The sequence below is a fragment of the Lutra lutra genome, chromosome 4, assembly GCF_902655055.1.
Source record: "Lutra lutra chromosome 4, mLutLut1.2, whole genome shotgun sequence".
Lineage (NCBI taxonomy): Eukaryota > Metazoa > Chordata > Mammalia > Carnivora > Mustelidae > Lutra > Lutra lutra.
The window spans coordinates 96,793,525-96,819,978 of NC_062281.1; the positions used below are offsets into that span (position 1 = coordinate 96,793,525).

The window sequence follows — 26,454 nt, forward strand, 5'->3', positions numbered from 1 at the left end:
AACTAGTGGCAATAAGACAGCACAAAGAATATCAGGAGCACTTATTTACACTTAAACAATTTATAATTTGCCTTTATTTTTAGTGCTTTGTTAAATCAGCCCTTCATTAAGAACATCTAGTTGGGAAAACATCTGGTAATATTTTGTTAGATTAATTAGGGTGGGTGTACGAGCCTAAAAGTAACGAAGCTGTATTTATTTAAATTTTTAGTCTTTTAGAATTTTATATTTCATAGATCAAAATGACGTTGCTCTCCCTACTTATTTTTCCCCTAATTAGTATGTGTTGTGAACAGGAAAGGAGTATTGGTAATTAGATTTCTTTTCAAAAACTACCATTGGGGTGCCCGGCTGGCTCAGTCCATAAAGCATGGGACTGTTGACTCCAGGTTCATGAGTTCGAGCCCCACGCTGGTTGTAGAGTTTATTTAGACAACAACAACAACAACAAACAAAATACTGTCATTGAAAACAATTACTAGAAAAGAAAAAAACAATTACTTGGGGGAAAATACACAAATAGATATATTTCCCTTCTTCAAATCACATATTCTCATACATACACTATTGGTTGAAGGGAGATCCTTCTTTTATCTGAACTATAATGTTAAATTACAAAATATAAATGGCTCCCAGATGGGAAACTCAAAATGTGTGGAAATGCAAACATTCATTCAACAGATACTTCCCGTGCAAGGCTTTGTCCTGGGTGCTTTGTGGGCAAAGCAAAGACACCTCAGTAGCTCATGCATCTCAGGTTTAAGGCCAAGGTCCTGGGAGTCAGAATTTATCTTGGGCAACACAGTTGTCCTCCCTGACCCTTGATTTTCTTTCCTGTAAATAGAAACGTTAATAGTAGCACCTACCTTATCACATTGCTGGAACGACTAAAAGTGGTACACACCCAAGAGCTTAGCCTGGCTGGCAAGGGAAAGTCCCCAGTAAAGGGGAGCTATTAGCATTGAGAGGCACTTAGTGAAAGTGAGGTAATTCAAAGCCAAAAGATAGAAAACAAAATAGAATTGGGATGAGAAATCTCAATAGGATCTAAATGAATTTGCAAATTGTTCTTCCCTGCTGGGGAAGGAGCTGGGTCTTCTCCGGTTCTCTGTATATACGTAGATAAGGTACAAAGGCAGAATGAAGCCTGATGTCCACAAGTCCATCCAACACATGTATTTAATATTTTAATTATCTAATAACACAATTAAATAATTAAATGATAATTATTTAATAATTATTAGTTAAATAATATTTAATATTCTGAATCTGTATCTGTATCTATATATGCAAACCTACTTCCAGATTTTGGGTAGTGAAGGCAGGATTATACTTGAAGTTCTTTTCAAGTTAAAAATAGACTCCAGGGGCGCCTGGGTGGCTCAGTGGGTTAAAGCCTCTGCCTTCGGCTCAGGTCATGATCTCAGGGTCCTGCTCCCTCTCTCTCTGTCTGCCTCTCTGCCTACTTGTGATCTTTGTCTGTCAAATAAATAAAAAATCTTAATTAAAAAAAAAATAGACTCCAACTGAAGTTTCAAAAATAAAGAGGAAATTATTACTCATAATCTCACTACTTGAATGTAACCATTATGGTTAGTTTCAACTAACATCAATTTTTTTTAAAAGAAAAAAAATCAGGTCTCCTTAGTTCTTTACAGTCATTACTGCCTCTTGGTAAGAAGTAATAATCTTATCAAGTACGTGTGAGTTACACATTCACAGTGGTAGTGAGTACCCCCTTCTGTTTAAAATATTCATAAAATATGAGTTTCATGATAAAACTGCTCAGACTTTGGTTTGACTTTCAAAACCGAATGCTCAACAGAATCCTTAATAAATTTGCTAATAACTTTTTCTGTTTCCACATACCAGGCCGAGTTTGGACTCCAGCCTACACAAAGAACTATATTTTGCTTTGGAAGACCAAAGCGAAATATAGGACAGGCTTATGATCTGAGGACCACAAAGCACACCTTCAGGTCCCTCTGGCACAGATTCCCATATGCCAAATTTAAGAAAGATTTACAGATATGTTTCAGCAGAGACTGAGATGAATGAAGCAGAGATTACGCTTCATGTAAATATGTAAACCCGCCCACACAGTTCTTCCTGAATCCTAGAAAGTCAGACCAAATGTTTAGTGTGAAAACTAACACCAACACACTTCCTGGAGTGCCGTCCTAGGCCAAGGCTTGTGCTTCTTCATTACTCGCAAACAGGGCAACAGAGAAGAGCATGAAAGGGAAATTTATCTATCTTTGGAGATGCCCCCAATGAGCAAGTGAAAACGAGAGTATCTTTATTTTTAGTTGGGTTTTGTTTTGTGCTCTTGGGCAGTGGATGCTTCTAGGCTTTGAATATAACACCCAGCCCAGAGCATCCTAACATATGTTGTAGATTTGTCTGTTTTCTCTGCACACAAAAAACACTGAGCGTTCACCACATTTAAGGTTGTCCAACCTTCATAGACTTGAAACGAGAGCTGAGTGGCCTTCCACGTCCATCCTATGGTAGCTACATGGACCTGTTCGGACAGGCACCTCGCATTGTAGCAAAACGCAGGGAATTGAATCTGCCTGCTATCATTTACCTCTTCATTTCTTATTCTGAGTCAGGCTTTGATGCAGAATTAAGACGTACTCTCATTCCCTGTATCAGGTTTAAGAGAACAGAGGATGGACAAAAGACATCTGAAAGATGTTTGCGGGGCGGGGGGCACAATGCGGGTGTTTCATCCACAGGAAGGAGGCAAAGTGTCATTCTTTCCTCTCGCCATACTCGCATCACACAGACAACAAAGAGAAGACGGGGGTTTCGTTAACGCTGGTGTTTTCCACGTGGAGAAAAACCCAACGTACATAAATGAGGACTGATGGCAAATAGAATCAAAGAATCTAAGGCAGCAAGAGGGGACTTCAGGGCAATCTAAATGTATGTATGTATGTATGTATGTATATTTAAGGAAGCTGAGATTTAAAGAAGTTAAGCCTTGGGTCTGTGGTCACAGCCTGTTTAACAGTCCCAGAATAAGACCTAGGTCTTCAGCCAATTTGGTGGCTTCTCTTTTTTAAAAAAATTTTTTTAAGATTTTATTTATTTATTTGATAGAGATCACAAGTGGGCAAAGAGGCAGGCAGAGACAGAGGGGGAAGCAGGCTCCCTGCTGAGCAGAGAGCCCGATGCGGGGCTAGATGCCAGGACCCTGGGATCATGACCTGAGCTGAAAGCAGAGGCTTTAACCCACTGAGCCACCCAGGCGCCCCTTGGTGGCTTCTCTTAACTCCACCTCAGAGTGATGGGACTGACACCGGACTCTCCAGGGGTGTGTCTGCTGTGTCCAGGGAGGCAGCCTGGCCTCACAAAGGACGGAAGCAGAGAGCAGTCCAGGCATGTCTGGCTCTGACTTCACATACCTGCTGGCTTCCTCAGATGCACATGGCTGTCTGGGGACTGCTTGCTCTGAAGCACCTGCCAGGAGCCCATCGGAGCTCTCGCCACCTCTGCCACGGCGCAGCTGTAGGTGCCTTCGTCCTCGGGGCCCACGGAGAAGATCTTGAGAGAGAAAGCTTTGGAGCTTAACTTTGAAACCTGGAGCTGTCCTTGACTTGCTCTCTCTCTGTAGTCTCCTTTCAGGTCCAGAACACCCCCAGCGTCCATGCGGGCCATCTCATTACCGTTGAAGAACCAAATGCCCTGAAGCCATGGGTCCCGGCCACCACCTACAACCAGGCAGACCAGTTCCAAGGAATTCCCTGCAGTCCACGTGCTTTCAGCTGAAATGTCGATGTGAAAATCTCTCACTAGGAAACAAAAGCAACGCAGGTGTTTAGAGAAGCCTCGGCATTGGTCCTTTCGGGACCACAGAGAGATAATACCCCCTGTAAGGGTACTGTGGGGATTGCATTTCATGTGGGAGTTGAGCTCTGAAGAGGAGGTCAGCCAAAGCAATGCCTAGAATCAAAAATGTCCTTGCCGGGGCGCCTGGGTGGATCAGTGGGTTAAGCCGCTGCCTTCGGCTCAGGTCATGATCTCAGGGTCCTGGGATCGAGCCCCGCATCGGGCTCTCTGCTTGGCAGGGAGCCTGCTTCCTCCTCTCTCTCTGCCTGCCTCTCTGCCTGCTTGTGATCTCTGTCTGTCAAATAAATAAAGAAAGAAAATCTTTAAAAAAAAAAATGTCCTTGCCTATTCCTTCAGTCTTTCAGGAAGAGCAGCGCACGTAGCTTTTCTGATAGCAATCCTATTAAGCAAGATGTATGCATAGAAGTATAAGGAGTAGGGTATCTTTTTTGAATAAAAAATATAAAATATTTTATAATATGTTGAACTGCTGTAAACAGTGACTGCTTTGCTCTCTTTTTTGGGGGGCTAAGACTATCCAGTGGAATTTTCCTAAGTTAAAGCACGTGTGATGTGACGTATGACAAATCCACAGCTAACATAACACCTAACGATGAAAAGCTGAAAGACTTTCCTCTAAGATCAGGAAAAGACATGGACGTCCACTCTCACCCCTTCTATCAGACATAGTACTGGAAGAGCTAGCCAGGGCAGTTAGTCAGGAAAAAATAAATAAAGAACATTCAAGTCCGAAAAATGAAGTAAAATCATCTGTTTGCAGATGATGTGATCTTATATATAGAAATCCCAAAAGCCTCCACCAAAAAATGGTTAAAACTAATGATTTCAGTAAAGTTGCAATACACAAAATCAATACACACACAAAAAAATCAGTTGCATTTCTATGCACTCGTGACACAGTATTGGAAAAAGACATTGAGAAGACAATTTCTGCAGATGGCCAATAAACACAATGAAAAGATACTCAATATCACTCATCGTCAGGGAAATGCAGATCGAAACCATAATGAGACATCATCTCACACCTGTCAGAATGGCTATTCTCAAAAAAGTCAAGAAATACCAAGTATTGGAGAGGATGTGGCAATAAGGGAACACTTTTATATTGCCGATAAGAATGTAAATTGGTGCAGCCAATATTGAAAAGAGTAGAGAGATTTCTCAGAAAATTAAAAATAGGGGGCCTGAGTGACTCAGTAGGTTAATGGCCAACTCTTGGTTTTGACTCAGGTCTGATCTCAGGCTCTGTGCTCAGCACTGAGTCTACTTGTCCCTCTCCCTCTATTCCTGTCCATGAGCTCTCTCTTCTTGCCTCTCTCCTAAATATATAAATAAAATCTCAAAAAAAAAATTAAAAATACAATTACCTTATGATCCAGCTATCCCTCTTCTGGATATTTATTCAGAGAACATAAAAACACCAAAAAGATATATGCACCCCTATATTCATTGCAGCATTATTTATATTAGCCAAGATATGGAAGCAGCCCAAGTATCCATCAATGGATGAATGGATAAAGAAAATGTGGTATATATACACACACAAAGAATACTATTTAGCCATAAAGAAGAAGGAGATCTTGCCATTTGCAATAACACAGATGGACCATGAGGATATTATTCTAAGTGAAATACAGAGAAAGACAAATACCACATGATTTCATTTATATGTGGACTCTAAAAACCAAAACAAATGAACAAACAAAACAAAAATAAACTCTCTATAGAGACAGAGAACAGATTTGTGGTTCCCAGAGGGGAAGGGGGTTGGGGAGTGGGCGAAATGGGTAAAGGGGCTCAACTATATGGTAATGGATTGTAACTAGACTTACGGTGGTGATCACATGGAGTGTATACAAGTATTGGATTAGTGTTGCACACCTGAAACTTATATACTGTCATATACTAATTTTATCTCATTTTAAAAAAAATCTCACTTGCAATAATGTCAAAAAGAAGAAAATACTTAGGAATAAATTTAACCAAGGAGATGAAAGACATGTGCTCTGAAAACTGTGAAATATTGATGAAAGAAATTAAAGATACAAGTAAATGGAAAGATGTCCTGTGTTCCTGGGTTGGGAGAATTAATAATACATGTTGGTGAGGATGTGGAGAAATGGGTGTGGAGGACATGCTCTGTTTTCGGGGAGGTAACGTTATAGAAATGGTGTGGAGGTTCCTCAAAAACTAAAAATAGAACTACCATAAAATCCAGCCATCCCTCTTCTGGGTATATAGCCAAAGGAAATGAAGTCAGGATCTCAAAGAGACATCTGCTTTGCCATGTTTATTATTCGTGATAGCAAAGATATGGAAACAACCTAAGTGTCCACTGATGGATAGATGAAGGAAGATAATATAGTAAATATGTACACACTGAAATATTATTCAGCCATGAGAGAAAAGGAAAGCCGCCATTTTCAACAACCTGGATCACCCTGGAGGACATTAGGCTATCTGAAATAAGCCAGACACAGAAAGATAGATACTGCAGGGACTCACTTATATGTGGCATCTGAGACTGCTGAACTCATAAAAGCAGAGAATAGAATGGTGGTTGCCAGGATCTGGGGGGGAGGGAGTAGATATTGGTCAAAGGGTACAGAGTTTCCATTACAAAAGATAAGGTCTATAGATCTATTGTATAGCATGGTGACTGCAGTTAATAATACTGTGTTGCGTACTTGAAATTTGCCAAGAATAGATATCTCAAGTGTTCTCACCCTACAGCACAAGCACACGCCCACTACACACAAAAAGTAACAAGGTGAGATGGTGGATATGTTAATTAGCTTGACTGTGGTAATCATTTCAAAATGCATATGTGTATCAAAACATGCACACATTAAATACATACAAATTTTGTGAAAATAAATAAGTAAAAATAAAGACTGTTTTACATAAAAAACTGTTCTCAAAGAAAGAGGAAAAGCACATGTGATAGGTCCTCACAGAACTCATTGAGTGTAACTTGGACCCTTAAGAGCAATAGGACAATTTCTTAATGAAAGAGAGTAACTGTCCTCCTAGGAAGGAAGAGAGGAAGGAAGGAAAAGGAAAGGAAGGGAAAGGAAGGGGGAAGAGGAAGGGGAAAGAGGAGCGGAGAGGAGAGGAGAAGAGAAGAAAGGGAGAAAAGAAAAGAAAAAAGGAAGGAAAGAAAAGAAAAGCCTTGAGTGATCCACCATTGGATCACTGCTTTTAGTCTGGATATATACGGCTTTTGCAACCTCTTCCTGTTGGACCATAGCCCATGTAGAGAAACCAGGAATGACAGCTGAGCCTTCCCGCTTGCTTTGATGAAAATGCCAGCGGATCATGAAGAGTAACACCATCCCAAGCAGGAAATGGGGTCAGATGTTAGGAAGTCCTGGCAGTGACTAAGACAAGGCTCCACGATGGAAACTGCTAGAGCTACTCTGAGGCCCAGGGGTCTGCGGTGTGGGGGCTTCCAAGAGACACACCTGCTTCGAGCACCAGCTCCACCTCTCACCAGCAATTTGCCTGTCTGAGGCTCAGGTTCCTTGTTTTAAAAATGGGGAGTCAACCGCTTGTCCCATAGGGCGAGGACTAAATCAGATAATATAGATAAAGTAGAAAATGTAGATAAAGTGCTTACACAGGGCTTGGCAAGGGTGGTAACAAAACCATTTTCAGGCATGCCTTGCAGAACCTACCTAACCATTCAACAGATCTTATCCCATAGAAAACCTGCTATGGACAGACCCAACACCAAATGTCCCTCTTTTTACTTATGCTTCCCAGATGCCAAAATCCAAATGTATTCAAACTTTCTAAATGTTTTTTTAAAGGCATGACAGAAGATCAGAAAAACACCAAGGAGATACCCCATCAATATCCACTATCAACATACTAACGAGTTTCTTGAGAAGATCATTACCTATGGGTTGGATCCTCAGAGCAGTTTGAGCTGTCCGCTTCCTCGCGATTGAAGTCCAGGTTTCATCTGGATCCTGAATCCATTCGGTGGCCTCACAGAACAGCTGGCCTTGATCTGAGGGCTGGAGGCTCCCTATGGACAGCCTGAAGGTGGCGAACCCAAGCTTGCCGAGCTGGACGTCACCAGCCGCAAACCTCTCTGTATACGAGGGCCCAGGGATCAACAAGAAATCTTTGGAGAGGGAAATAATCTCGGTGATTTGGTTTCTTTCTCCGTCCTGCATCAGGTACCAGGTGACAGAGAGGTGAGTGTGCTGAGCTGTGGCTTTGGCTGCTTCGCAGGTCAGTTCTAATGATTCACCCTCCTCCTTACTGAGAGTCTGGGAACTCATGGTGGCAGAGAGGGTATCTGGAATAACTGGAAGCAAAGGAACGATGATAACTGACTGGCCCAGTATCCTGCCAGACAAGCCTGCTCGGAAGGAGATGGCGCCCTGACCCACCGTCCGTAAAGCACCGACTTGGAGTTACTTTTCCACCAGCCCCGGGCTTTCCCTATTGCCAAGGGGAACATCAGCGTCTGTATACACAGTCTGTGGAACTTGGCGAAACTAATGGCTTAGTGATGTATTGACCCTGACTTTACGTTTTTAGCTGAGGCAGTGACCAAATTAGCTACTCAGACACAGAGTATTTAAAAGGGAAGAGCACTGGGAGCCAGAAGACCTAGATTCTGGTCCTAAATCTGTCCCTATTTGACTACAGGAATTGGAGCAAGTTGCTTCATTTTCTGACGCCTTAACCTGCTTCTTTGTGAAGTTCTGGAATAATCTCTTATAATCGTTCAGAGCTCAAATGCAGCCCTTACCAAAGTTTTGATAACCATCCTACTACCCTCTAACTGTGTTCTTCCTCAGAGGAAATCATGCAGCCTAAGCTTATGGGAAAGCAACACTTAGATTCGATCAATGAGTATTTATTGAGCAGCTACCCAGTGCTACCCACCGTGCTAGGGGCTGAGATCATGATTCTGCTGGAGCTCGAGGTGAGGAAGGAGTCGTATAAGCAGCCAAATACCACATACACTGGGGGAGTGCTAATAATAGCGATGTGAATAGAGCATCAGGAGGAAACAAAGATGGGAATATATTGCCTGAGACAGGACAGATTTCACAGAAGAGGTAAGAGCTAAACTGGGTTCACAAGTACATGTGGGTTGGCTAGATTGAAAAAGGGGTGCTAAGGTATTCTAGGCAAAGGGATAAAATGTAATTGCAAGGACTATGAACCTCTCTATGTAAATCTGCTTGAGATGACTAGCTTGGGAATATTCATTTCCAACTGAATGACTTACTACTTGACCGTATTAACTCCAGCTCTCTTATCAAGTTAACGTCCTGCCCCCAAGAAGAGACAGGACATGGGAAGAACTCTCAGAATTTTGTTTGATGCTGTTGCTACGATCACCCCGTGGCTAGCTATGGACCAAGCCTTTGGAAGACCACACGCTATCTAAATCTTGGCAGTGGACCAAGTTGACCAGAAAGACGAACTGAGTGTTTGAGAGAAAGGGAGATACCAATGTGTGACCCATCTGCAAAATACCCAGAGGGCTTCCAGGGTTCTCTTGCCAAAGCAAGGACATGATGTGAAGCCACGTTACATGGCACAAGGCATTGTGATGGTGGGGCTCTGGCTTCTGGGGGCTGCCGGACGCAGGTGGGCCCATAGCTTACCAATTAGCCTAGTCTTCGCGCTGTAATTGCCATAGTATCTTTCATCCGTGTTCGGTGTGTGACACTCATACTCGCCAGAATCCTTCAGCTGGGGCTCTGAGATGTGCAAGAAGACTGAGTTGCCCCGGATCCTCTCCACATAGATCTCCCCGCTTCGCACTCGCTGTGCGTACACCACATAAGAGAAGCTAGCATCCTTGGTGCTCACGATCTGGATTTCTTGTTTTGGGGTTTTAGGCAGGTAAACAGACCACTGGAAATTCTGCTCAGCAGGTCCCTGGTAGCCCGTGACATTGCAGCCAATGCTGACAGGGTAGCCCGCGACCCGAAACAGTGGTCCTTTCTGGATGGTTACCTCCCTCTGGCCAAGGCTGAGCTTAGCTTGCAAGGAAGAGAAAGAACGGGGAATAAAAATAGATTAGCGCTCCAGTCCCCAGTGTGCCACCTTATTGCAGCGTCCTGTATTAGAGTTCTAGCAAATGAGATCACAGGTTATTAGCTATAATCAACTCAAATGTTCATACACCTCCTTCAGGTTGAGAAGCAGTGGGATGGCTTGATGAGTTCCTGTTCTTTCATAACTTTAACTTCCATAGTAAGTCCTAATCACTTTAAAAAAAAAAAAAGGTGAGCTTCAACAGAATGATAACTATTATAACTGATAACACCTAGTGCCTGGTGTTATCTAAGGGCACTTATTTCAAAGTCAACATGAAGGGTACCTGCGTGGCTCAGTCGTTAAGCAGCTGCCTTCAGCTTAGGTCATGATCCCAGGTCCCTGGGATCGAGCCCCACATCGGGCTCCCTCCTCAGCGGGAAGTCTGCTTCTCCCTCTGCCACTCCCCCTGTTTGTATTCCCTCTCTCACTATCTCTGTCAAATAAATAAATTAAAAAATCTTAAATAAAGTCAATACGATGCACAATAATTCACCTTTTACATTATTTTATGGGACAATTCAGCAAATTCTTCCTTCTGACTCTCATTCCTGGCTACCTGTCGGGCCTTTCTCTCCGAGATGACTGGAGAGGGGAAATCTACCCACAGCCTGTGGTGCCACACTTTCTCGGTCTTGCTAGTTCGTTGGAACTATTTGTAGCTCCTGGCCACGTCTGATGCAGGACTAGCTAAAATTAGCAGCAGAAGAGGCAGCAGCACTTCCTTTCTATGCTGTGGAGGGTTTTTTGTTTTGTCATTTTTAAAAGAGCCACTACAGCTTTATTGAAAAGCTTCATAAAAGACGGCCTGTCAAGTCTGCCAGGATCTGGGCTCAAAGTCACCTTAGTTCTTCTCTCACCAAAAGCATTCAGTTGGGATGACGATGAAGTGTTTCCTGTTGAGACAAATCTCAAGTATTCAGTTGGAAGGAGAAAACATTCTCAAATGACATTTTCTTTTGACGTGCACGTGTTCAAAATCAGACACTTTGCAGAAATGAAAAATGCATGTGTTTATGGATTAGGCTAATATTAAAGGCTAGTTTGTGTGACAGAAAGAACAAAGAGCAGATGACAGAGTTGCCCAAGGGTGAGCACGATCTTTCACTAGGGGCCTGGGTCCCAGTGGAAGGGGAAGAGGAGGGGAAAGACCTCAGAAGAGTCCCACAGGGAGCAATTGCTGGCATTGTGGGATGAACAGAACAGAGCTCCAAAGAAGACATGGGGAGACGGTGCCTGGGTGACTCAGTCGGTTAAGCATCTGCCGTCAGCTCAGGTCATGATCCCAGGGTCTTGGGATCGAGTCTCAATTCGGGCTCCCTGCTCAGCGGGGAGTCTGCTTCTCCCTTGCCCTCTGCCCCTCCCCCATGCTTGTGCTGTCTCTCTCTTTCAAATAAATGAATAAAAATCTCAAAAAAAAAAAAAAGAAGGTATGGAGAAAGCAGAATATCTGCTGAATTTTGCAAATCCACAAGAACAGCAAGTAAAGGAAACTAGGGTGGAAAAAAAGTGAGAGAAAGGAAAAATGACCTTATAGAGATCATGTAAGGCTGAGGAGAGGAATTTTGGAATGGAAACAATTCTGAGAGAAGAGGGACTACACAAAAACCAGGGAGAAAGTTCAAGTGGTCATCTGAGGCAGTCCACTAAAAATTGCCATTGAATGCTTCATGCAAAACTGGAAAACAAACATACATCCAACCAACCACACACATTTCCAATAACAATTAAAATATACTAATTTATTCATAAATCCCAGTTCATGTGATATGATACATTGATATTATGCTCTTCTTCTAATAAATCCTGAGGGATAGAAGGAAAAAATGTAACTTACTACTTACCAATCATTGAACAGAGAAAACTTAAAACATTTTCAGCAATGCCAGTTAGACATGTATCTCAGAGAAATGTGTGTGCTGGGCACCAGGCTACATATGAAAAAATACCCACGTCAACACTGTTCATCGTAGCCCCATCTTGAGACTATTGGTATGTCCACCAGCAAGAATAGACACACTGTGGCATATCCATAAAATGAAATATTACACAGAAATGAAAGTGAAAGTATCATAACTGGTTGTAACATGGATGATTGGGTTTAATGAAAGAGACCATATGTTGAGAATTTTTTTGACGCACTAGATGATTCCAGAATTTATCAACTTAAAAACAGGCAAAACCACGCTGTATCATTTAGTAAATGTGAACAGAAAACCACTTAAAAAAAGAAGAAAAGCTAGGAAGTGGTTATCATGGGAGTCAGGACAGTGATTGTGTGTAGGGGGTCGGTAGAGATCTAGAGGGGGCTCATGGCACAGTGAGTGGGTACTTCTAGAGTCCTAGCAATCTTCTGTTTCTTGACCTGGATAGTGATGACATGGTTTTTATTTTTTAACTTATTTCCTACACTCCATGTTTATGTTTTACTAACTTTTCTTATGTGTTATATTCCACAACAAAAATGTTTTTAGAAATAGGGTTTCTGAGGTACCACTTTAGTGGTATGTTACCACAGTGTTATTTTGGTCGCTAGGCAACACTTTTCAGTATCTTCCATGGCATCAGGAGATGGGTACCATATCTGAAACATTTTACTGTGAAAACTAGCACTCTATCTTCTACTGCCTTATTTGCCAACTCAATAAATACTTATTCAACAACTTATAGTATTTCTATACTATAGAGCTAAGACACGAAGATGAGTTAGGGATCGTTTTTGACTTCGTGATTTTATAATTTAGTCAGATAGGATAGTAGTCCTCTCTCCTTAACAGGGAGATGATAAGAGTGCTTTAAGGAATTTGAGGGAAGGAGAGATCGCATTTTGAGGGGAGGGAAACGGGAGAGGTTTAAGGAAGAGACCGTTTGAGAATTGGAATTTCAAGAATTGGAAAGATTATGATACTTTAAGTGGGGAAGACTTCATGACAAGATTGTATGAGTAGGAATCAAAAGACTTGTTTAAGAATTAGGTAATGATAAAATGGATTGCGGGGGGCGCCTGGGTATCTCAGTTGGTTAAGTGACTGCCTTCAGCTCAGGTCATGATCCTGGAGGGAGGATCGAGTCCCACGTCGGGCTCCCTGCTGAGCAGGGAATCTGCTTCTCCCTCTGACCTCCTCCCTTCTCACGCTCTCTCTCTTTCTCATTCTCTCTCTCACATAAATAAATAAAATTTTAATAAATGGATTAGGGGAAAGTTTACACACATGAAGATGAATAGAAGGAGGTAAGGCTGGACAGGAATTTGGGGCCCAAAGCATGAAGTTCTTGACTATCACATCTAAAAGTTTGGACTTGACTGATCAAGTGATGGAGGATCCACTGGAAATGTTGGAAAGGTCTTAGGAAAATCAATCTGACAGCTGTGTAGGTTGATGGAAGTTAGAAATAAACATTAGGAAATCATGGTAGCCCAGGAGAGAAGTGATTGCTGCAATCGGAATGCAAAGAAAGCGACTATAAGAGCTACAGTGGAGATAAAATCTAGAGAGTTTTTCAGTGACTTGGATGCTCAGAGGTAGAAGAGGTGGATGGAAGGATGGAAGGCTGTTAGAAATCGAAAATGATGGCCAGTTTTGTGAGGTTGACTGAGAGAATAATGATTCTCTTAATAGAAGTAAGGGTATCATGGGGCACCTGGGTGGCTCAGTTAAGCGTCTGAATCTTGCTTTCTGCTCAATTCATGATCTCAGGGTTGTGAGATCAAGCCCTACATTGGGCTCCGTGCTCAGCACAGAGTCTTCTTGGGATTTTCTCTCTCCCTCTGCCCCTGTCCCCTGCTCTCTCTATAAGTAAATAAATAAACAAAGAAATAAATAAAATCTTTAGAAAAATAGAAATAAGGGTATCAAGAAGAGACTGTTGTGTTCAGGGGTAAGGGAGAAGATATTGCATTTGATTTTGAAAATACTAAATTTGAATACCATAAATTAAATAGGAAGGATATCCAGCAAACATTGGGAAATAATGTTTAAATAATATATATTTTACATATGTGTTTATAGATACATAAAAGTATAAATAAATATGTATTTTTACTTTGAGGTCTACTCAACCCTTAGAAAATCTTTGTAATCTAGTCCTTTTAAGAAGTCTGTGATATTCCCACATTTAGCAAAGTCAAACTTGTAAATGGCTGAGTCTGATTTGAAACTAGATTTGCAAATGTGAAATCCCTGACTGTCTCCATTGCTTCTCACCGCATCCTGTGAATGCCTGTTTATAACCACAGAAGGTTCTGGGCCACGGGCGCAGATTAGGTCAGTTACAGCACTGGGCAGTGTGAGGGAATAGAAGGAGGAGGGCCGAAGAGAGGTCTCTGCTCAGCAGGAGGCCTGCTTCTCTTCCTCTCTCTCTCTGCCTGCCTCTCTGCCTACTTGTGATCTCTGTCAAATAAATAAATAAAATCTTTAAAAAAAAAAAGTGGGGGGCTTGTCTGGGGCACCTGAGTGGCTCAGGTAGCTAAGCAGTTACCTTTGGCTCAGGTCATGATCGCAAGATCCAGGGATCAGCCTCACTTTGGGCTCTTGCTCAGCAGGGAGCCTACTTCTCCCTCCTCCTCCCCCTGCTTGTGTCCTCTCTCCCCCTCCCTCTCTCTCTCTCAAATAAATAAATAAGTAAATCTTAAAAAAAAAAAAAAAAAGTCTTGTCTGCTTGCTGAAAAGCTGCTGTGAGGGCAAGGACCCTAAAGTCAGGGGACAGTCCTTTTAGTTTGATGAGGACGGTGTCAGGGGAGATCTTTGTAAAAGAGATTTCAATAGAGCGGAGGCCGAGGATTTCAAGGATAAGAAGCGACTGCAAGAGGTGGGAACTACTTGGAGAAGTTTTGTGGAGGCGGGAAACAGAAGAATAAGGTGGCAGCGGGCAATGGCAGCTGAGAGGGGAGAAGCGGGGTGGGCCGGCCGGGTGTGCTTAAGGGCAGAGGAGCTGCAGAGGGGAGATGGACCGTGAGTGGAGGAAGGCCCCACGGAGCCATGAGGTCACGAACACGAACGGGAAGGTACTGCTTTCTTAGAAAAGTGAAGCAAAAAAAAAAAAAAAAAAAAAGAAAAGTGAAGCAACAGCACAAAGTATCACAGGTATTTTTGAATGGTCGACAGAGGTCTCTCAAATGGCCGTGCACTGGGGCTATTCGCTGAAGCAACTTTTATAAAGACATTCTCTGAGGGAGATGTTGTCCCTATCTCTCCTCCTCAGCAGTAAAATACTTCAGAGGACTGTTCTGTTGCTTTCTCTCCTAATGGACAGAGGGTTAGAACCCTTTGCGTAAGCAGCTCAAATTCTCACTGACTGATGGTATACAGCTGGGCCCTGAAACACACCGCACCGGGGCCACGCTTTTGAAACCAAACAATTCTTGGATGATAATGGGATTTTTTTTTTTTCCAAAAAGATCACTGGGACTGCCAAATTTACCATTACAATATTATTTAAAGGGAAGATGTTAGGTTGATTATATAAAATGGCCCATAAATGACCACTTTTTAAAAGGATTTGTTTATTTTGACAATGAGAGAGAGAGAGAGAGCACAAGGAGGGGAAGTGGCAGAGGGAGAAGCAGACTCCCTGCAGAGCAAGGAGCTCAATGTGGGGCTCGATTCCAGGACCTTGGGATCATGGCCTGAGCCGAATCCAGATACTTAACCGACTGAGCCACCCGGGTGCCCCTATAATCGACCATTTTTGATGCACAAAAATAGCAACTTCAAATGATTCCACATTATACAAAACCTACCCAGAGAATATCAAACATAACAAGCAACATCTCCTTACATGTACACATACAAAAACCCTATGCCCTTGAAGGTGGAGAGAACTTCCAACCCAAAACAATTTCTTCTATGAATACAGTTTCTGTAAGATTAGAAAAAAATGGGTCTCTCCCTAGGTCTCTCCCACATTAGTGGTTTTCCTATGGAAGGAAGCTAGTCAGGGTGAGGGGAGACAGGTCTAGATCAGGGAGGCCAAGCTGAGTGCTAAGTCCATGAGCTCGTTCACTGATAACATTAATTCATTGAGCGCTGTATTCTGACAGAACTAATCAGTCTTTATGTTTATTAAAAAATTAATCCAAAGTATACCTTTGCTAAATAGTGCAACCAATCAATTGATCAGCATTCAACTTCCTCCCTTATTTATAATTTTGCCTCCATAATTGTCAGGACAAATAGCAGGCTTCCAAAGTTCTTTCGAGTTGCTTCCTGATTCATGTGCCCTTCACATAAAAACCATGGTTCTATAAAAAATGAGTGCTTTAAAGGGAGTCAGTACTTAGAAGCAAGAAATACAGGTCCAGTTTGGATAATTGTCTATGTGGGTTAAAGAAAAGCTTGCAGCTTCCCTTTTTTGAACCTGGTTACTACTTGCCTTCACCCTGGGCTTCCAGTCTGCTCACCAGAATTTAAAAAAAAAAAAAAAGAAGTGTGTGAAGGAGAGAATTTGCAATGTCTGACTTGTTGCACAACACACACCCTGTTTTCTACTCTACACAAGCCAACACAGTCCAAATACTCAAAGCATGTCTATTTAAGAATCACACTCTAGGGTGCCTGGGTGGCTCAGTGGGTTAAGCTGCTGCCTTTGGCTCAGGTCATGATCTCAGGGTCCTGGGATCGAGTCCCGCGTCGGGCTCTCTGCTCAGCGGGGAGCCTGCTTCCCTCTCTCTCTCTCTGCCTGCTTCTCTGTCTACCTGTGGTCTCTCTCTGTCAAATAAATAAATAAAATCTTAAAAAAAAAAAAAGAATCACACTCTAAATACATACATACATACATAAAATTTAAAAATAAACAAATAATCACACTCAACAACTGAACAGGACAAATTGGAATGTACCAGCCACCAACCTGCCAGCCAAGCCAGTCTGGTGAGCATCCATCCACCCAGCCACTAACCTAGCCTTGTAACTAGCCCCACTGGCCCCCTCTCACCCCATCAGGTCCCAGATCTGATCTACCGTCTGCTGAGACATGAGCTCCGTTCGGTTCAAGCCAATGTTTACGAAGCACACCATTGTGCTGAAGGCTGTCACTTCTTCATGTGTTAGCCACAGCTCTGGCCACACTGCTGATTAAGTTCACTTAGTTCCCCTACCTTCCCACTCAGGTCCCCGTGTGAACTCCGTCTAGTCTCCACAGCAGTTCTTAGCCTGAGTCCACACTCAGGATTCAAGGTCCATAAACTCAAATAGAAAAAAAGAAAACCCCTACATCTTTATTTTTCACTCGTCTTAATGAAAATTTAGCATTTCCTTCAGTCAGGAAGGTAGACAACAAAGCAGAGATATGTTCACGTTACATTACTGTTGTTGAAGACATCTTGAAACATGATTCACATTCATTATGCCTTCAAAGTTTGGTGGTTAACAGACCACCTCTAGATCTTGTGATGGAACCGCCAAGAAGCCAGTAAATGACTACATCACTATTTAAAATGATACCGATAATTGCATTTAAGTATGATGGATTTCCCCTATAATCCTATGCATTTTATTTTAGGCATTTAACAAATTATCCTAAGGTGGGATCTATAGGCCTCACCGCTAAAGGAACCCATAACACACAAAAAAGTACCTGTTACCTGCTCTGGAACGATTCCATTCCCAGCACAGTTCATCTGTTCTATTCCAAATCTCCCCATTCCTCCACGGTTGTATGTTTAAGTGCTCCTGGGCCAGCTAAGACCCTCCATGTGCCCTTTAGCAGAGCCCGGTGAATCTTTCAGCCCCTTCTCAGTCCTCAGATCAATTCCCACTTCTGCTCCCAGGGATGTCCAGAACCTTCTTTTAGCTTTGCTTAAGATTTCTAAGTGCTCTCATAACTTTCCCTTCCATCCATCCACATTCCCAAAGCAAATACATCAGACAAGACGTAAGGTCACCTCTCAGTCTGGGCAGCTGAGGCCTCCACAGACGGGTTAGCCCAGGAGGATAAGGTAAACTCAGGGCAGCATAGACAAATGTGAACATCGGTGGGCCCAGGTTCACAAACTCAACCAAGCACCGCATCTCCCTAGAACTCAAGTGCGCTGAGGTAAACCAGGACACTGTTCTTGGTTAAGTAAAAAATCAGTGCCTAAACTCAAAATGTGTGGCACAATTTTTGCCTTTAAATACCAAATTATCCTCCTCCACCACCCAACAGCCTCCTGTTGACAAGCTCCTGGGACGACAGAGACATGCAGAATTATGACACTTACTCAGAAAGAGAAAGAAAGATGCCACATGTGGGATGTGTGCCATTTGGCCCAGTACAGACCTTTCCTCGTGGTGTCACTGAAGTTGCTCAGACACTGAGTGACAAACGCTGTGCTCTCGCTACAAAGGTAAAGAGGAAGCAATGGTGTGGTTTGCAGCACACTGGGAAACACAGATGGCTTGCAAAGAGCAAAACTGTTTGCATCATATGGTTCTTTGCTAATCATTTGAATCTGGGTGAGAAAAGTGAGTGATCTTCATGGGTAAGTAAGCGTATACGGATAAAAATAAGAAAAGATGGGCCTCATCCTGGCTAAATGTGCATCATTAGGTCATGTAGTAAACCAGATAAATAAAAAAAAATCAAGCAGAAATGTTCTCTTTTTAATGCTTCCCTCTCCTTCCCCCTTGGGAAGAAGGATCAACATGAATGTGGGGAGATACAAGGTGGTAGTAATGACAGTGGTCTCTTGAGCCAGGCTGCCCGGGTTGGCACGCAGGTTCTATTTTCAATAGCTGGGTGATCTTAGAGAAGTTACTGACCCTCCTCTGTAAAACGGAGATACCAATAATATGTACCCCATCAGGCTGTGTGGGTTGAATGAACTCATTCACGTCAAGCACTTAGAACAATACCTGGTACATAGTAAGTGCTCAATGAGTATCAGCAGCCATCATGTGACATTTAAGTGTATCTTCATCTGCCCAAGATGTGCCTGGCACCAAGGATGGAGAGTAAATACCTAAATCTAACAGGTGCCACTGAACCCAGCCCAACTCAATCCTACCTAATCCTGGAAGACAAGACCGTACAAAGAGTTGCTCACCAAAGACATTGGATTTCTAGGTCAAGGCTACATCTAGATCGGCCAATAATAAACTGGTGTGCTTTGGGGCATATTCCCGCTCCATCCACCCACCGAACCGTTTTTTTTTTAATACTTCTATGTGCCAGGTGCTTTGGTAAATTCTGCACCTGTGAAGATGTTAACAACCCAGTCTTTGTTCTCAGTAAGCTTCCACTTCATCAGAGACCCACAGTGCAATGTTGCAAGCACAACCATCAATGCAGCCCCTAAAAGGAGTGAGAAAGTTTGGTGGACAGGAGGGAAGGGCAGAATGGGTTGGGTTGGGCCAAATGAGACAACTAGGAAGGAAGAGAGGCAGTTACAGCTGGGGGAGAAGCAGCCTAGTGTGAATAATGATGCACAAGCCACCCCCTCCTGTTTGAGTGAAGTTTGAGGTTGGTCTACAGGGTTAGGCTGGGGCAGATCTTACTGGGCCATGCATGCCGAGCCTAGGAACTTGGCCGTTATCCTACAGAAAAGGGGAGATTTGAGGTCTTCTTCTTCTTCTCCTTCCTCTTTTTCTTCTTTAGGAGAATGGCCTGATTGGATTTTTCCTTTTGAATTGAATTCCATGTTGTGTATTGCTAACTAGTTGAAAGATGAGGGAGGGAAGCAAGGCTAGAAGCAGGAAGGCCAGTTACAGGATTTTTGTAGTTTCCCATATAAGCAATGATGAGGTCCTGAATTAAGTCATTTAAGATATTGCAAAGGAATATCGATGCATTTGGAATTACAGGGTAGCCTCTCCAATCTTCTCTATATGAGATGGTGGAGGCAATCAGGAGCATGACTTGCTCTCACACAAGATAAGTTAGGTGAGGTGGCCTAGGAGAAATATGAGTGAAGAGGTACGGACATTTGAAGGAGGGAGAGAGCACAGCTGATTCGAGGAAAATGGGAAATCAGGCCAATCTTCAGGGGAAAGGTAACATTTTGAGACAGGACTTACTTTCCCCATGGCCATTATAGTAGAGTAGGGTGACATTCAACAAATTCAGGTCTGGAAGCCTCTAACTTTTACCCCTTCTCAAGTTTTCACTTCCTTCCCTTTTGGTTTTATTTATTAGTGATGATACCTAAAAATTAACCCTCCATGGTGAGTGAAACTACAAATACTAATGTCTTTAGTGAAAAGCTCTGTACTTCCCTTGTCAAGGTACTATGCAAGACTTAGTGGAAGATGAGCCATTCCCTCCAGAAACTTGAAAATTAGCTTAATAAACAACCACAGATAAGAAACAGTAGCCAGTTAGCATGAGCTCTCTCATGTGGGCCTCTCCACAGTAACACTTGAGTGCCCTCACAACATGGCGGCTGGCTTCCCCCCAGATGGAGTGATCCAAGAGAGGCAGACCAAGGAGGAAGATGCAGAGCCTTTTATGGACTAGTATCAAAGTTACACACTATCACTTCTGCCTATTCCATCTGTTAAAAGTGAATCACTAAGTCCAGCCCACACTCAAGGGGAGGGAAATTAGGCCATGCCTTTTGAAAGGAGGAGTGTCAAGAATTCATGGATGTATTTTATTTTTATTTATTTTTTTTTAAGATTTTATTTATTTATTAGACAGAGAGATCACAAGCAGGCAGAGAGGCAGGCAGAGAGAGAGGAGGAAGCAGGCTCCCCGCTGAGCAGAGAGCCCGATGCGGGGCTCGATCCCAGGACTCTGAGATCACGACCTGAGCCGAAGGCAGCGGCTTAACCCACTGAGCCACCCAGGCGCCCCTCATGGATGTATTTTAAAACCACCACAAACCTACTAATGATTTTTAAACATTTTTCCATATGTCCTTTATCATGTGTGTGTGTGTGTGTGAATACATATGTATTTGTTCAAGACAGAGAAAGGAAGGAAGGAAGAGAGAAAGAGAGAGAGGAAGGGAGAGGGGAAGAGGGGGGAGGGAAAGGAAGGAAGAGTAACCAAATAAGGCAGCATGTGTTGAATCCCCAATTTATGGCTCAAACAAGAAATATCCTAAGAGTTAATAGGCTGGAGGGGCTGCTGTAGGCAGGGAGCAGCCATAGGTCATTCAGAAAACACTGGTTTTAAGTAGGTCCTTGGGGGTCTGGTATGATTCAAATAGGCAGAGGAGCGAGGGGAGGAAATTCCAGTAGGGAGAAATGAAATGTACAAAGATACAGAAGCACAAGGTGCAGGTTATATTCAGGGAACAAGTAAAGGGTAGTTTACCTTGAATGGGCATTTCACACTACCTCTACAGGTTGCTGACTATAATATCAGTGGGACCTAAGGTATGGTAATTGGTCCATGTTTCAGTTGGAGAAATCATGGGTCATCCTCAGGCACCGAAATTTTAGGCAAATACACTGAATCATTTAGTTATTGCTGCAACAGTACACATTATTTTTGTTCTTAAGCCTGTGGGTCACCTGTCCTGGACCAGCCTTGGCTGGCATCCCTCTTCCATCTCTCTGATAGGCTAGCCTGAGCAGGTTTTCATGGTGATGTCAGGGGTCCAAAAGGACTCGTGGAAATACAACAGCACTTTTTAAAGCTTCTCCTTTTATTATGGCTGCTAACACCTCATAGATCAAAGACAGTCACCTGGCCAAGTCCAAATGCAAAAGATGGGTTAACAGGCTGGATCTTTTTAGTGAGGGGAACGGCAAAGCGACAGGGCAAAAGGAGAGATAGAGAACTAGAACGACAGACGCAGTCAGTGCGCTACGTGCACGGGAAAGAGAATTCTTCTAGAAGTGAGCATTGACCACAGAGACGGTCATTGTCAATAATACATCGTATCAGTATTCCTGAAAAACGTGCAACCAAATAAATGCTAGGCAACTTCTCATTTCTAGCTTTGCCCCCCCCCCAAAAAAAGAAATTTTTTTCCCCTCTTTCCATTTTAAATGACTCAGTTTCTGCCCAAATTAACATTGACAGAGTGATGTCGCTTCTTTCCTGGGGCCAAGAACAAAAAACCATACGAACAACAACAAAAAAACAAGCAGTTTTCTGTTGTCAAGGGGGAAAAAAGAAGAAAGAAAAAATAAAGCCAGAGAGAGAGTGTTATTCTATTGCCTTGGCAATCACTGCATTGTAATTGTATCAGCTAAAAAGAATGTAAAAACGCACTTCCTGAGTCAGACGGAGGGAGAGAGCCAGGAATGGACAAAACGACACAGGAATGTACTAACGAAAAAAATTCTTTCCCAGTTCCTGGAAGATTAAGAAAAAAGAAATGTATTTTCTTTTCCTTCAGATTTGACATGCACAAGTATTCCACAGAAATCCCAGGTATTTTAGCCTCCTCTCCGAAGCATGTAGGCCCAAAACTTATTTCGACAGGGACCTTTTCACATAGGGAATTTTTTTAAATCTTTTTTTTTTTTTTAAGATTTTATTTATTTATTTGGCAGGCAGAGATCACAAGTAGGCAGAGGGACAGGCAGAGAGAGAGTAGGAAGCAGGCTCCCCGCTGAGCAGACAGCCCGATGTGGGGCTTGATCCCAGGATCCTGGGATCATGACCTGATTCGAAGGCAGAGGCTTAACTCACTGAGCCACCCAGGCACCCCTCACATAGGCAATTTTACAGAAGAGCTCACATCACCATGTGATGGGTATTACAAATCCCATTTTACAGATGAAGAAACTGAGGCTCAGAAGAATCAACTGGCCAGGACTGTAAGGATAGGAAATGGCTGCCTTCTTGCTCTTGGCTCAGTGCTTTTATTTTTTTTAATATTCATTCCAGTATAATAAATATACAGTGTTATATTAGTTTCAGGTGTAGAAATATAGTGATTCACAATTCCACACATCACCCAGTGCTTACCATGATAAGTATACTTCTTAATCCCCATCCCGTTTCACCCATCCCCCGCCCACCATCCCTCCGGTGACCATCGGTGTGTTCTCTGGAGTTCAGAGTTTGTGTTTCAGTTTGTCTCTTTTTTCCTTTTTTCTTAAATTCCACACGAGCGAGATATTATGGTATTTGTTTTTCTCCGACTTATTTCACTTAGCATTATACCCTCTAGAGCTATCCATGCTGTTGTAAATGGCAAGATTTCTTTCTTTTTTTATGGCTGAGTGATATTCCATGGTGCATACATACCACATCTTCTTTATCCATTCATCTACCGATGGATGCTTGGGTAATGCAGTAAACATAGGAAGGTATATATCTTTTTCAATTCGTGTTTTCATATTCTTTGGGTAAACACCCAGTAGTGGAAATTACTAAATCATAAGGCAATTCTATTTTTAACTTTTGAGGAACGTCTGTACTGTTTTCGGTAGCGGCCGTGCATTCCCGCCAACGTTGCAAGAGGGCTCCGCTTTCTCCACATCCTCGGGAACACTTGTTTCTTGAGTTGTTGATTTTAACCATTCTGACAGGTGAAGTGACAGTGCTCTTCCCATTGTACCTTCTAGCTTGCCATTCATGATTTCAGAAGGCAGAATGTGTGTGGGATAGAGTGTGACTGGAGGTTGGCAAAGAAAAACCTGGGGTCAGCAGGAAGCTGGGCATGATTCCCCCTTCTTGAGCTCTTCCAATTCAGGGTAAATTGAGAGTCACTCCACAAGTACTGAACTTGCCAAGATACAGGAAGCCCAGCGACTGAGCCCACATTCATGGAACATCAAGCAGTGACCCCACAGGAAGGGATCGAGGTGACCTCAGTCAACGCCCTGTGGAACAGAGGAAGAAACAGGCCTTCAGCGGGCCCAGCTGTGAGCTGGACCTGGGCTGTGACCTTGCCCCTGAGCTGTGACCTTGCCTTCATAATGGGAGAATGATACCTAGGTCTCTTCCCACTTGCCTAGCTCCACCAAGAGTTAACAACTAGTTAACCTAGACTGAAGAGGTTTTTGAGGTGTGTGGCAACCCCTCCTATCTGTGGGGAAAAAGCCTGAACTGGACTTCTGTGGGCAGAAGCAAAAGCCAGGGTGATGGGTGAGGGTGGGGGTGGAGTTTGGGGGTATAAGACGGGAATAGGGGCACTAGCAGGAGAGAAAGAGCAACAGACGGGATTCCTAGGCCATTGGCTATTTCCAGATATTCCCCTGGTAAGGGCTATTCCTTCAATTTCCTACCAGGGATTAAGTGACAGCCAGCCCTGATTTTTGAAAAAGAGAGTGCGGGCGGGGGGCACCTGGTTGACTCAGCTGGTAGAACATGCGACTCTTGATCTCAGGGTTGTGAGCTCCAGCCCCATGCTGGGGGTAGAGTTTACTTTAGAAAAACACAGAGTGAGGCTCACAATAGGTCCCAAAGAGAGGAGAAAGGGAGAGGAGACAGGAAGCTGGCTTTGCCTGGGCTCTGGGTCCCTCCTACACCCTCAGATACAGATGCTCATAAAGTAGCTCAGGTGTCTCCTACCCTATTCAATAGTCACATTTTCTCCCTAGCTTCATACTACGTCTTTCCCCTCCTCTTCAAACTTCTAACAGTTTCCCAGTGTCCTGTTTTCTGCTTGATTTCCTAACTCACCACCACTTCGGCCCACTGCAATACTGGGTGGTTCACACAAACATCCACGGTCACAACAGTGGACACCGCTTGGTTCTCCCCTACACTCCGTCTTTGGGGGCACCAGGTATGCAACCCCACCGGCAAACCTGCTTGCAATTCTTTCCATCCTCCTCTGATGGCACTCTCTCCAGGATCCTTCCTCAGCCCCATTGGGCCCCTTCTCACCGGATCCTCCTCCCAGCCCACTCCAACACTGTGGTCTTCTCCTGGGCTCTCAGCAGCCCTTTGCTCCGCACGCTGCTCTCATCCCCCATCTGTCTGCTGACAACCACAGATACACGTCCAACCCTGTCTTCTCCCTTCAGTGCCGGATCAGCCACCTAGCTGGTGTGGAACATCTCCATTCGAAGGTCCCCCAGGAAACTCAAACTGGAGTCTGACCCTGAAAGCCTTGTCTTCTCTCATTGGGGGTGTCCATCGTGGTTGGATGAACCAATATCCTCCCAGATCCATGCTTGGCCTCCACACTCCACATCCACTTCTTCCTCAAATCTTTTATGAACTCATCCTACCTGTTGCTGTCACAACCAAGGGTCTCAATTTTTCTGCTGGATTAACACAGTTCAACTCATCTTTTGGCCTTGCTTGCACACCCTAGTCCCTACTACCAGAACAATAAACATGTCAACATTGCCACGCATTCTCCCAATTAAGGTGTTCCAGTGGCTCCCGAGATATTTCTAGAAGATTGAGTCCAAACTCCTTGACTTGACCTTTACAAGTTGGCCCTTACAAACTCTCCCACCACCTTGCCCTTCAGACACAGAACCACTTGTACTCCTCCCAACCTGTGCAAAAGCTATCCCCACTGCTTCGAACCTTGCCCCCTTCTTACCTGGGAAATGCCTGTTCATTCAAGAAACTTAAAAATCTAGGTTTGTAGATTGTATAATTGTTATATGATAATAACATAATTATTTCGTGCCTCCTTCTCCTACAAGACCATCAATTTCATAATGACAGGGTCCAGTGCTTACTCATCTTTCTATCTGTTCAACAAATACTTGCTGAGAGCTCAAAATACTCGGGCACTGCCGCTGCTGTACTGATTTAGAATATGTACAGTCATTCCCCCCTGCCTTGTCCACAGCTTCACTTTGTGCAGTCAACTGTGGCCTTCTGGAAGCAGATGATCCTCCTTCTGTCATGTCATCAAGAGGTCAGCAACAGCCTAACGCTATGCCCAGTGTTTACATCATTCACCTCATCACACAGGCCTGGTACCATCTCACATCATCAAAAGAAAGGTGAGTACAGGACAGTAAGATACTGTGAGAGACAGAAAAACCACGTTTGCTAGTTCTATTATTGTATATTGTTGTAATTGTTCTATTTATTAGTAGTTATTATTGTTAACTTCTTACCCTGCCTAATTATAAGTTAAACTGTATCTAGGTACTTATAGGAGGAAAACATCGTAAATAATAAATACAGGGTTTGGTCCTATCTGGGTTTTCGGGCATCCACTGGGGGTCCTGGAATGTGTCCTCTGCAAGTAATGGGGGGGCACTAGCGTGCAGACTTTGGAGTCAGAAAGGTCTGCGTTCAAATCTTACTTCATTTGAGCAAATTAATGTCTGTCTTAATCTCCTTATCTCTGAGAATGGGAACTGTAACAGTAGGAACTCCATTATCTGAGGTAATTAGAGCTGTTAATCAATTAACAGAATATGTCAGGTGAAGCTGAGAACTACAGGATTCCTGTGTATCTGACACAAGTATTCTCACCTCAACCAACACACTCATTCACCAATCTCTGGACATAGGCCTAGGTCTTTCCTTTGGGTAGGGGTCTGCTGTCCCGAGGCTCCTGTCCCATCCCTGCGTAAATCAAACCTATCATGTCTTGTCATGTTCAGCTTTGGGCACCTGGGTGGCTCAGTCTTTAAGTGTCTGCCTTCAGCTCAGGTCATGGTCCCAAGGCCCTGGGATGGAGTCCCTCATCAGGCTCCCTACTCAGCGGGGAGCCTGCTT

At 43.4% G+C, this 26,454-nt stretch overlaps 1 protein-coding gene across 1 annotated transcript in view; it reads right to left on the minus strand.

Moving 5' to 3' along the window:
* The window catches only part of CD101 (CD101 molecule), a 37,691-nt gene extending 19,310 nt beyond the window's left edge, over positions 1–18,381 (minus strand). Inside the window, 4 exon segments of the mRNA XM_047724905.1 lie at positions 3,414–3,800; positions 7,760–8,176; positions 9,495–9,875; positions 18,131–18,381. Coding sequence (XP_047580861.1) covers positions 3,414–3,800; positions 7,760–8,176; positions 9,495–9,875; positions 18,131–18,173 — 1,228 coding nt within the window. The 5' untranslated portion in view covers positions 18,174–18,381.
* Positions 18,382–26,454: the final 8,073 nt, after the last annotated feature.